This window comes from Micrasema longulum, unplaced genomic scaffold (genome assembly GCF_059751315.1).
Source record: "Micrasema longulum isolate JH-2025_06_02 unplaced genomic scaffold, ASM5975131v1 h1tg000044l, whole genome shotgun sequence".
Classification (NCBI taxonomy): Eukaryota; Metazoa; Arthropoda; class Insecta; order Trichoptera; family Brachycentridae; genus Micrasema; species Micrasema longulum.
The window spans coordinates 568825-582138 of record NW_028277251.1 but is presented as its reverse complement, the minus strand read 5'-3'; the positions used below and the strand labels follow the sequence as shown (position 1 = coordinate 582138).

General features: G+C 37.6%; 1 protein-coding gene across 1 annotated transcript in view; it reads left to right on the top strand.

Moving 5' to 3' along the window:
• The window catches only part of HERC2 (E3 ubiquitin-protein ligase HERC2), a 151555-nt gene that overhangs the window by 56835 nt on the left and 81406 nt on the right, over positions 1–13314 (top strand). Inside the window, exons 33-40 of the mRNA XM_088227494.1 lie at positions 219–370; positions 1434–1744; positions 5581–5887; positions 6447–6627; positions 6822–7058; positions 8013–8131; positions 11228–11384; positions 13077–13261. Coding sequence (XP_088083620.1) covers positions 219–370; positions 1434–1744; positions 5581–5887; positions 6447–6627; positions 6822–7058; positions 8013–8131; positions 11228–11384; positions 13077–13261 — 1649 coding nt within the window. The remainder of the gene's footprint in view (positions 1–218; positions 371–1433; positions 1745–5580; positions 5888–6446; positions 6628–6821; positions 7059–8012; positions 8132–11227; positions 11385–13076; positions 13262–13314) is intronic.

Genomic DNA, 13314 nt, shown 5'->3' with positions numbered 1-13314 from the left:
GGGAGTTATCTAGATCTAAATTTGTTGCAACAGAGAGTGAAAACAGTTTTGAGAAGGGAATATGGAAGTCTAGGCATTTACAGGTCTTATGACCTGTCATTGTCTGATTTAAGTGGCCACTTTACACACGGTGTAACATTCACCATTCTGCCTATGTTTGTACATCCACATTGCCTCAACTCTGATGTAGATGTGTTTTTTTTTTTTTTAATGTGCAGGTTACACTTCAGCTTGCGAGACATACTGGGAGCCGTCAGAGTTATCAGTGGACCCGGAAAAGCGAAGGCGTATGATAGCATCCATTATAGATTTTGTGATGGCTGAAGATGGCTGCGACATCGATGTCCTGAGGAAAGCCATGTATTGTCAGGTATGGACTGTTTGATCCATTTTGTCAATCCGAATTTTTATGGACTTATTTATTTAATAAATGCCCGGAGAGCTCTTACAACACACAGTTAAAGTATATGAAGAATTATAGAAAATAACATAAAATAAAACCTTAACTATTACACCTAAACATGTAATTATTTCTAAAAAAAGAAAAAGGAAATAAAGTAAAGTAAAATGAGTAGAGACACATTAAAAAGAGGAGAGTTGAGGAGATGGCCATTTAATGTAAAGGATAGCTAATTTAATAGCAGCAGGTGTGGTTAGCTTTATTTATTTATTTAAATCTTAAAGTAGGGCACACATATCATACATATTGTTATGTGTGTTCTAATAATAACATTGCAAATATATTTAATTTATAAATTGTTTATCACATATGTCTTGACCATTATTTTAAATTTTGATATGTTTTTTTCTTCATAAATATTTTTTTCCATTTCGTAATACTTTTTAATTGCTTTAAATAAAATTGAATTTTGTGACTTTGCCTTTTTCCTAAATGGAAGTCTAATTTTGTTCTTTTCTCTAGTATTGTGATCGTGTTCATGCTGGTTCCGATCAATTTTTTTCCAAAATTCTGTTTTTTTATTAGAGTTTATAATTTTATGAACAAATATCATTGTATTGTAAAATATTCTTTGTTTAAATGTTAATAATTTCATTTCATTTACCATCGACTTTACCCTCGTATATCTGTTTTTTTTCAAAATGATTCTAAAGGCTTTATTTTGTAATACAGTTAGTTTATCTATGTTTTCTTTGTTTGATAAAAATAAAATGCTACTACAGTAGTTAACGTGTGGTTCAATAATTGCTTTGTAAATAGTTTTGCAGGAGTCCTTATCAATAAATCTTCTGATCCTTCCCAAAATTGATATTTTTTTGCAATCTTATTTATTACCATCTTAGCGTTTTGGTGAAATGTAAGTTTTGAATCCAACATTACACCTAAATATTTAATTTCAGTGACTTCATTAAGTGGTGTGGAGTCCAACAGCTAGGGAGTAAGATACGATGCAAATTTTCCGGGTTCATTACAGATCCGGAGAGCCGACATCCGGCTCTTGGGGTACGAGAGCGCCCTCGAGCTGCTGCACGCCTCCCACTGGCTGTCGCCGCCCGTGCACGCGCTCGCGCTCGGCGGCGTGCTGGGCGCGGCGGCGGGCGCGCGCGCGCCCGCCGCGCCGCTGGGGCGCGTGCCGCTCGCGCCCGCGCCGCGCCGCGCCGCCCTCCTGCTGGCGCACGCGCGCCTCGCGCACTGGGCCGCGCGCCGCCTGCGCTCGCACGCCGCGCTGCCGCACCCGCACAACACGGCGCACGAGCTGGGCCGCGACCACCCGGGCCGAGGGAGGTGAGATACTGTCGTTTAACCAAAATAGCACTGTGTGCACAACGATAAACTTAAATAACTACCACCTGAAGCGTAAGACTGATCAACTTACATTCGTGTAACAGATGGTCAAAATACACTGCATTTGGTTGGTAAAAAAGAAGTTATTAAACAGTATAAATATGTGTTAATTATTTTTTAATACCTGTATTTCACAATATATCATATTTTGCTTAAAGTAAATAATGTATATTATTATTATTGGAGCACATAGGGGAATTTGATTATGTGTGCCCTACTTCAAAGTTTAAAGTTACTGTAATATTAGTATCATTTAACCTCTTTGAAAATAAACAGAAACAATTAATACTAAACTAGGTACTACCAGAATACACACTACATAAACACCACATCTTATACACATCACTCCATACACCTCACTCCACGCACTACATTTCATACTCACAACAATAAAAACACAATCACTAGTAAATTCACACAAAACACAAATTCTTCTTACATCTTGTTGTACTGTTAGATAGTTGTCTCATATATTGTGTTGTGTACGTAATTGGTGCTGTGTTAGGTTTATTTTTTGTTCGTAATATTGTCTAGATTTATATTAACATAGCACTGTGTGCACAACATTAAATTTAAATAAATAAACAAATAAACAAAATTATGAGCATCTTCTGGTAAACGCTGATACTGCATATCACGCGGGACTAGCTATCGCATTCCCAAAGCCCCTAGCGGCTAAAATGAAAAAAACTGGTCACTGGTGAAAGAACTGACGGGCAGGGTGGCCATTATTATATTGCACAACAAGCAGTGACACCTTTGAAGTACCGAAGGTTTCAATTATTAATAAAATACCCAATCATTACTCCGACAATTTATAAATAAATAAATTGAAATTGAAGATGGTGATGGAACACAGTGCGACGGTTTGAATAAATTTGAATATTTTTTTTTTTCTGTTTATTTATTATTATTTTTTAAATATATATTATAATGTAATGCCTAGTAGAAGAAGACCCGTGCTAAGGCAGACTAACATATATGTAATTTATTTATTTCCATATACATAGACACACACGTGTGCACCGAGCGCGTGTGAATATTATCAGTAGGGATGCTGACAAAAAAACATGTCTTTATTTCGAGTAGGCATAATAGTGCATAGGTATAGATAAATATCTAATTAAAATCAATAAAGCATAGAATCACTTTTATAAAGTGCGCTTGAGTTTATATATTACGAAAATGATACTAGTTAAATTGAACTTTGGCCAAATTTCAATAATACGCAATTTAAATCTTTACGCTATATCTTATTAAAGTAATTTTTTCTTTGCTTTACACGAGTTGGATGCTATTATCTCTATGAGTCTTGAAGAACAATATAATAATTATTCTTATGCTGAAATAGAGTCAATGTTAAATATTTCTAGTCTACAAAAACGTAGAACTAATATTGACTCCATATATATGTTCGGCATACTACATGGTATAATCGATGTTCCATCATTACTGGGACAAGTAAAATTCAATATTCCGACTCGTAGATTGAGAAACAATGAAGTACTGTTCATCGATCAGCATAGAACAAACTATGGCCTAAATTCTCCAATGACCCGTCTTTGTCGTATTGTTGACTCGAGACAAGATCTGGACTTTTTTGGTTTAAGTTTACAACGATTTAAACGAGCGCTAAATAAATAGTCCAGATCTTGTCTCGATGTCCCTTATGTTTGTCAATGCTTTTTTATTTTTTTAAAAATGTTTTAAACTATTCTTTTATTGTAATATTTAAACCTTATAAATTGTATACATGGACAATGTCCGTTAATAAATAAATAAATAAATAATGCGCGTGCACAGAAATTCGATCACTCGTAATAGGACTGGACTCAAAATGAAGAGTAGTATCCAGATTCCAGCGTGTCTAACGAATGCTGACTGAATACTGAGGCTAAGGTACCTTGATATTCAGTAACCTTGACTGGAAATACAGAACAAGATAGTTATAGGAATATTTTAGGATTTTCTTTTTATATTTTTTATAGTAAACTATGTATCATTAATTTCAAATAGTCAAGGGATGCGCCGCATTTACAGTATGTATAGGGGGAACGCGCCTGGTGTGCACATACACATACATACCAGGGGCGAACCGTGTATAGAAGCGATTATGAGTAGATTACCATTAAATTTGACCAACCATAATAATGTTTTATTGTAACTATATTTACCGAAAAACAAATAAATAATTAACATTTTTTTTAAAATCATTTCCACCGTTTGTATTTTTATCCTAATATAAATATAAATTATTTTTTCATACAAATAAGTATACTATATTTTGAATGTCTTAACCCCAGTGCGTGTTTTTTCTTCTAGATTAAACTTGCAGATTACACAAATTATTTGAAGATTCTTGATTTGGAAAACAGTATTTCAAACATTGTTTCTTAAGGACTATTTTTCTTTGAGATGGTACTTTTAACATAAGACCATAATACTTTCATGCGTCATAATATTGCAGGACGTATGGCGCTCGACGCAGCTGTTTTTAGCACTATTAATTACTAGAACATTCGGCCAGTTGACATTTCAATTGAATACCTAATATCGACTGAATTCATAGTGGTATTTTTATTTATTTTTAATGAATTAGATATTAAAGTAATGGATGATATATCTATATAATAGAATATATCACGAAGTTACATCGTTTGAGTTGATTTCATGGATGAGAGTTGTTGTATCGCACAGAACCACAAAAAACTATCAATTTATAGTATATATTACTTACATTATATTATGTACCTTCTACGTATGTAGGTACAAATATATGATATTTTTTATAGCTTACCTGTAAATAAAATCACCATTCGCCACTGATACATACATGCACATACACACACATATACACATACACATATGTAAACATATACATACATATACACATACCCACATAAATATTCATACATATATTCACACACATATACATAAACACCCTTACATACACATACATACAGAAAATATATATTTTATAAATTTTATCCTTCTTTTCATTGTATTGTATGGTGTTTAAATTGTCGTGAATAATATTAATACTAATATAATTTTATTTATTTATTTAATGCACAAAATACACAATTTTACATAGCCACAATTATATGTTTTTTTTATGTCCCGACTTGTTAGAAAATTCCGTGTTAAGTCGGGACTCTTCGATATATAAATCAAAAATATTTATTGACATATTAAAACAATATACAGGTAATCAAAAAAATGTACAAAATAATCAAAACAATATACAAAATAATAATAGAAAAATAAAAATAAAAAAAAATTATAATACATTTACCTTGCAATGTAATTTGATAAGGTTTCGGTTTATTTTCTTCCTGACTTAATGAGCCTCTAGGTTATTTTATTTTTTTGCATAGAAGTTACATCGTGTTGGGTGAATAAAATTTTATAAATTCTAGGAGCCATAAAGTTAAAAGATCTTTGTCCGCAATCTTTGTACAATGTGTTTCTGTGACGTCACACTACGAGTTGATATATTGTGTGCTGTTAAGACGTGGTCAATTTTATTATTGTGATTATTCATTATTATTGTTTTAGCATACAATTGTCTAACGTCCAAAACATCAAATTCCTTGAAGAGTTGCTCTGAAGGGTACGATACGTTTTTTTATTTATTACTTTAAGAACAGACTTTTGACACTTGATGAGAGGGTCGAGACAAGACAATGATGCACCTCCCCATCCTAAGATACCGTACGACAGTACACTTTGTACAAGCGCAAAGTACACAATTTTTATCAATGAGATGGTTCCAGGTTGATGATTTCCCTGATGGCGCTGGTGGGCGTGACCGCGTCGTCGCCCCTCTCCGCGGGCTGGGCGTGGTCCGGGGGCGCGTGCAGCGCCGCGCTGTCCGCGCTGGCGCAGCTGCCGGCGGCGGCGGGGCCGCTGGCCGGGCCCGCGGGCGGGGCGCGCGCTCCCCGCGCCGTGACGGAGGAGGGCGCGGGCGCCGCGCGCCGCGGGGGCGCCGGCGAGGCGCCGCCGCCCGGGCCGCGCCTCGCCGCGCTCATGAAGATCGGCACGCGCGTCGTGCGCGGCAAGGACTGGAAGTGGGGAGATCAGGTAAAGAGGAATTTTGTTGACATTGAGATTTACAGGGTTCACCCATCTCTGACTAATATTCATGGCCCTGCTATAGTTCATTTCGGGTATACGGATCTGGTGGCTTCCAAAAATAATTCCTAGGCTTTTAACCCAATCCCAGCGGTAACTGTCTTTAGACATTTTTGACTTTACAGGCTGATACTTTGATAAGTGGACGATAGATAGCCAAAAAATTTATACTGAAATATTCCCCGAACATTTGTTGATGAGTGACATCTTTCAATAACTCCTATCATTATATTATAAAATATTTTAATAACAATTTTAAAAATCCCGCTCGGCAGTGACCTCGAGCCGTATCTCTCGCCTCCTTCCGCATCAATCCCGCGCCTCTTAGTTCCGCCGGTCTTCCAGAACCTTGGGAGCCCGTAGCTCCGAAGAAGAGGCAGCTTTGGTTAAGGTTTTTCCAAGGCGTCCGCAGCACGCGTCCGAGCCAGGTCCATTACTCGGTGATCACATCTGATGTTTTAAGTTTTAGTAAGAAAGACATACTGATGCGAATCTTGTCCGCATACAGGACGGGCCGCCGCCCTCGGAGGGCCGCGTGGTGGGCGAGCTGGGCGAGGACGGCTGGGTGCGCGTGGAGTGGGACACGGGGGCCACCAACTCCTACCGTATGGGCAAGGAGGACCGCTACGACCTGAAGCTGGCCCGGGCGCCTAGCCCTGCGCCCAGTGCGCCGCTGACCCCCGACAGAGGTATGCCAAATTTAGGTTATCGAATCATTGTTCTAGATATTCTGTAATCTTTATAGTTTTTGCACACAAGGCGCTTAAAAGTACACAAATATTGTTCGCAGCAAAACTTTACATGACTCCGAGAACGAACCGTACGATATTCATTCCTAATCACATATGCCACCGACGATATGTTGAAATTTGGATAATTCCAGACCTGCAGCTGTCGTCTCCCCCGGAGGAGGGGGGCGGCGGCGCGTGCGTGCGCGCGCAGTGCCTGTGGCTGCTGCTGGCGCTGCTGGGCGCCGCGAGCTCCGCGCAGGGCCCCGGCGTGGCGCGCGTGGCGGCCGGCCTGCTGCGCCGCCTGCTGGCGCCGCCGGAGCCGCGGCACCGCGAGCTGCGCATCGTGCGCGGCGTGCTCGACGACTGGGCGGCCGTGGCGCTCGTCAAGAGTAAGACAAATTTCTAGTAGTTTTTTGTTTCCGGGCAGATATACAGTTATTTACTTAACATTTTGACATTTTTAAGAAGGGAATATGGAAGTCCAGGCCGTTAAAGGACTTGTAACCTATCATTGGCTCGTTTAAGTGGCCATTTCGCACACTGTGTAGCAATCACTATTCTGCCTATGTTTGAACATCCACTTTTCCATCTTATTTACCGAAAAAAAAAACACATTTTTCTATGAACATGCATACATAAATGGTATGACAATTGAAAAGTGTTGTTCAGGCATTGCCTAGAAGGTGGAATAATTCAGCCAGTTGAATCTTACTCACATCAATAAAGGTTTCAGCTCTATACTATCATACTTCAACAAAAGTCAAAAGATGGAAGAGTTGATGAAATGTGGATGTTTTAAAATAGGCTAGATGGTAAACGTTACACAGTGTGTAAAGTGGCCACTTAAACTAGCCAAAGACTGGTCATAAGTCCTGTAAATCCCCATACTTCTCAAAAAAGTTTTCCCTCTCCGTTGCAACAAATTTTAACCTTAATAACTGCCAACCAAGTGAAATCCAGCCTTGTCTACAAACATTTGGTCATACTCAAAATATTGAAATTCTAGCAACCTAAAAATGATTTTTATTAAGTATGCGATATTATTATAGTTACTGATATGAAAGTCGACCTCTTGGTGTAGTGATCAGCGTGTATGCGTACCACGAAATCAGTCTCCGGTTCGATTCCCGGCATGGTTGACACGAAATATTGATTTAAAATGGTGCTTTTACATTTGAATATATCATAGTCCCTGGACTGGCACCTGAATTGTAAGACTGATAATTTTACCTTCATTGTACCAATGCAGTATGCATTACTAGGTGCGAAAATGAGAATGGTGATGATGAGGAAATTTGTCTTCCCATTTTCACCGGGATCGATGGATCGTTTGCTGTTATCAGATATGGCTGTGAGTGAGGACATGCGCCGGGCCCTGTGTTCCCCGGCCTGGGTCAAGCTGTGTCTGTCCATACTGGAGGCCACGGATGAAACCCTCACACAGGACTCGGTATATATGCAGGTTTGTCCCTCTCGTCTCTACTAAATTCCGAGTGTTTCCCTCATTTACTTACCTACATTTAAAGATTTAAAATGGGAATGCCACATATTAAACGTAATGAAAAAATCCAATTCAATTATCTATTTTAAAAAAAAAGCCTTCTCATATATAACACCGAATATGCCACTAAAAATATACAAAACCTCTATCAGACCTACTCTCCAATAAGGGTTTCAGATATAGAATCCCTATTTTGTTAAGGATATAAACTTGTTGGAGAGAGTCCAGAGATAAACTTATTCCTTAAACTTCTGGATCGTAAATCTCTTACATATTTTGACTCGTACGAAGACTCTTCTTCCTTTCATAGTTTAACTTCCCTTACTAAACGTAGACGCATTTCTGATCTGTCTTTCCTCTTCAAAATTTTAAACAATTCTATCGATAGTCCATATCTCTCGGAGCGTATTTCAATCAATTGTCCCGTAAAGTCAACACGACAAGTTCATTTTTTTTATAATTTATTGCCCTAAAAAAATTATGTTCAATACTCGTTTATTTATTGTAGCTGCTCCAAATTTAATTTACTTTGTCCCCATTTAGATATTTTTAATACAAAACATTTGTCAGTGTGTAATAAGTTTATGTTCCTTTAATTATGTTTATTTTATTATGATATCAAAATTTTGAATTGTTCAACTATATGTATTATGTAACTTAGTAGACATTATAATAATAAATATGTACATCTCCCCCCCCTCCTTATCCTCTCTTCAAGCATTTTTGTCCTTATTCCGCCCAATTTACAGTAACTTTATGTTCTTAAAATTAATATTTAAAAAATCTTTGATTATTGAGTACATTAAAATAATATTTTTATATGTATAAATTGTAGGTATTTATTTGATATGTAATATATTTACTTTACTAACTTTGTATACTATGTGGAAATCTGTTATTAGTTCTGAGTTTATACACTATATCTGTTTGTTTACTAAAAATATGTATGTAGAACTGTTGATTTCCCTAATAAATAAAAATAAAAATAAAATAAAATATTATTTTATTTTATTTATTTCGAATACAAACAGATGTACAGGTTAAATGACAAAACAAGGAGATAGTGGAAAGGAAAAGAAGGAAATTGATAAGGAGCGGTAAAGGATGATTGAAGGAAAGTGAGAGTGGAAAATTGCATTTGATTTAATGATTAAATGAATTATGAATGAAGAGCATGAATCAAGCCTATTGATTCTCTTCTGTACATATTGTATGGAGTGTTAAATATATCAAGACTATTAAATTTTTTGTTAAATGTTTCACATATACGAGGGATCGTAGAATGTTTCCGATGATTAGTTTTAAATTTACGAATATAGATACTCGTATTATGAAAAACCTTCTTAAGAGCTCTTTTTTCTCTTTTTTTCTCGTGTCTTATAAAATATATTATTTTTCTCTTTACTGTGTAACATGTTCTCTTAATTATATTTGTGAAAAACTTTAACTGGATGGATGTAGTATTTTGTATTCTCATATAACAACTGTTGTTTGTCCTTAATAAATAAAATAAAATAAGCTACAAAATTGTCGCCGAGCCTAAAATGTCTCCCATATTATTATTAATAATGCACTAGCAGCTATTCAACTGAGTTGTGTGCTGATTGAACATTTAAATTGATGTGTGCATCTAGTTAACATTAACTGAACTAGCACCAATCACTTTCTCGGGAAAGCCATTCCATTTCTCCACGACTCGGTTTGTCAGGAAGTTCTTCCCGGGGTTGGATGAGATGACCTTTGAGATGGCGGTTTTCATTCACAGTGAACATTGATTTCAACTTGGGTACATTATATTGCTCAGTGAAGTCACCGCTGCCTCCGCTCTTCCAGTGAACTTAACCCGAGCTCCCTTAAGCGGTCCTCGTATGATTTATTCCTTAGAGAAACTACCATTTTAGTTGCTCTTCTCTGGACTTTCTCCAACAACTCTATGTCTTTTTTAAAATAGGGACTCCAGATTTGGTAGGCATACTCCAGGAGTGGACGAACATATGTTTTATAAATTTTGAGGAACAAATCTTGGGTGATGTGAGCGAATGTTTTCCTTACTAAGTATAAGAGGGAATTGGTGCGTTTGACAATTTTTGATAATATGTGTTTCCCATTTAAGATCACAAGTAATCGCAACTCCGAGATCTTTTTGTGACATATGATTACTTTTCTTAAATAAGTCTGGATTACAGACCAGTCTGGCGACATCATCAGACAGTTCAACATTACCTCCCTTTCTAGTTAACATTAACCGAACTAGCACTGGGCCATTCCATTTCTCCATGACTCGGTTTGTCAGGAAATTCTTCCCGGGGTTGGATGAGAAGGAGGCAGTGTTTAGTTGCAATGAATGACCTCTGAGATGGCGGTTTTCATTCATAGTGAACATTGATTTCAACTTGGGTACATTATATTGCTCAGTGAAGTCATTGCTGCCTCCGCTCTTCCAGTGAACTTAACCCGAGCTCCCTCAAGCGGTCCTCGTATGATTTATTCCTTAGAGAAACTACCATTTTAGTTGCTCTTCTCTGGGCTTTCTCCGACAACTCTACGTCTTTTTTTAAATATGGATATGTGGAGAGACTGGAAACTCTCAGTATCACAACGCTGCAGGAACGGCGAGAAAGTGGTGACCCGATAGAGACATACGAGACACTCAACAGTCACTATAGCTGCCCAAATTTGGATCCCATGTTCGAGCTTAAACAAGATGCTCGTCTTCTAGGCCACAGTCTCAGGCTGGAGAAAACAAGATTCAATATAAATCTACTAAAGCATTTCCTGAGCAATAATTGTTGATGGTTGGAATAAACTGCCACAAGAGCTGATCTCAATGGGTTAAAAAATAGACTAGATTTCTTTGGGAAAAGTTAAAGTGTGCCAACAGCTAACTTTGGTTAAAATAGATTTGAGCATATCAGCTTTATTTAAGCTGCTCGCTGAAAATGAATTTAATATAATAATAATAATAATAAAACATTTTTCTGGTTTTTCTATCTCTCGAAAGGATACTTTGAAGACTGTCTAAATTAAAATCAACTGTGATGAGTTTTTCATCCTCAGGTCCAAGTGTGCGAGCTCATGCAACGAGTGTTGCCCTCGCACCCTCCCATGGAGGAAGAGAGACAGAAGGAGCTGCTGTCTCGCCTCGTGTCGCTGGTGGGGCGGCGCCTGCTGTCCCCCGTGCCCCCGGAGGCGGACCCGCTCCCCCCACTCGCAGGTAATGTCATAGAGGTCGAGAAGGTGGATAGATCGTTTGGAAGAGGATTGGAGCCGAAAGCCAATGTAGAGCGCAATTCTTTCTAAGTTTTATAGCATCGAGAAGAAAAGCTCTGCATCATGAGGGTCGGCAATCTTGACTGATTCGGTCATATGTAATAAAAGTGTACCTACAATATTTGTGTACAAATGTTTTATTTTTTAAAAGAAAACGCTAATTATAATGTATACATTTTTTTTTTTTTTTTAATTTATTTTTTTTTTATTCCAAAATACAAAAATGTACAAAACATGATTGTATTCCCATGAGTTAGCAAACTTATTCTGGGATAAATACAATTAAAGATTATCAGATAAAAATAAAAATACATTTAGTTGAACATAATCAAAACAAAAATGGACATATCTCGGAGATCTTTTTGAAAACAAATTATAATATATTATTTAACATTAACTTACATAGGTCAAGGGTTATTGAGAAATAATTTAAGGAAATGATTTTTTAGTGTTATTTGATTTCCATTCGTAGACTGCCAAGAAATTGATTTAAGGTGAATAGGCAGGAGGTTATATTGAGTAGAGGCAATCTAGAGGAGTGATCTCACTCCGAATTTAGAGGAGTGTACAGTGTACAGGGGGTAAATGTAGACAGTTATGAGATCGTGGGCGATGGTTATGTATATCACTGTTGAATGTAAGCGCATAAACTTGAGTTTAATTTATGTTGCAATATTTGTAAAAAAGTGTTGGTTATTTCATATTTTATTTTATTTTATTTTATTTATTTCGAATACAAACAGATGTACAGGTTAAATGAATATTTAAAAAAAAAAAATATATAAAATGTATACATAGTAGAGCCTGCCATCCAATTATATGTATTCACTAAATAATACTGTAATAAAGCGACGACGGCTTGAAGTTTAAACTATATAAATAATAAATATACTATATATTAAAATAAGATAAATATGGACAAAACAAGGAGATAGTGGAAAGGAAAAGAAGGAAATTGATAAGGAGTGGTAAAGGATGATTGAAGGAAAGTGAGAGTGGAAAATTGCATTTGATTTAATGATTAAACGAATTATGAATGAAGAGCATGAATCAAGCCCATTAATTCTCTTCTGTACATATTGTATGGAGTGTTAAATATATCAAGACTATTAAATTTTTTGTTAAATGTTTCACATATACGAGGGATTGTAGAATGTTTCCGATGATTAGTTTTAAATTTACGAATATAGAAAATATCAGAGTCTAGTTGGCCTAAATATGAAGGTAAAATACTAAAAGAATTGTAAAGTGACCACTTAAACCAGCCAATGACAGGTCATAAGCCATGTTAATGCCTAGACTTCCATATTCTCTTCTCGAAACTGTTTTCCCTCACTGTTGCAAAAAATTTAGACCGTATGATTACCCAAATATTTTAATTTTGAAGTCAAAAATGGGAATCAAGTTGGGATAGAGTGGGGTTTGAACCTCGGACCTCTGATTCGTGAGTCCGCAACACTAGCCACAGAATCACAACTTGATTCAAATGGATTGATAATTAATAACGAGCACCCGACTGATTTTGGGACGGTCCAAATGGGAGATTTCCGAGTGATACGGAGGCACCCCGAAAAGCCTAGATTTCTTAGATTTCCTGCTGAGATGTCTCAATCTGAAGGGACGAATTTGTCCGCAGTGGCCGAGGGCACGGACGGCAGCGGCGGCGTGGACAACCGCGCGCACGCGCTGCTCACGGCGCCGGGCTCGGGCGCGCTGGGCGCGGCGGGCGTGCGCCTGCTGCGGCGGCTGCTGGCCGCGCCGCCCTGGGCGCCGGCGCTGGCGCGCCTGCTGGCCGACTGCCTGCACCGCGCCGCCAAGCAGGTACGAGCTAGAGTAGAGACGGGCGAGCTTTTGAGACCGTTACCCATAAAGCG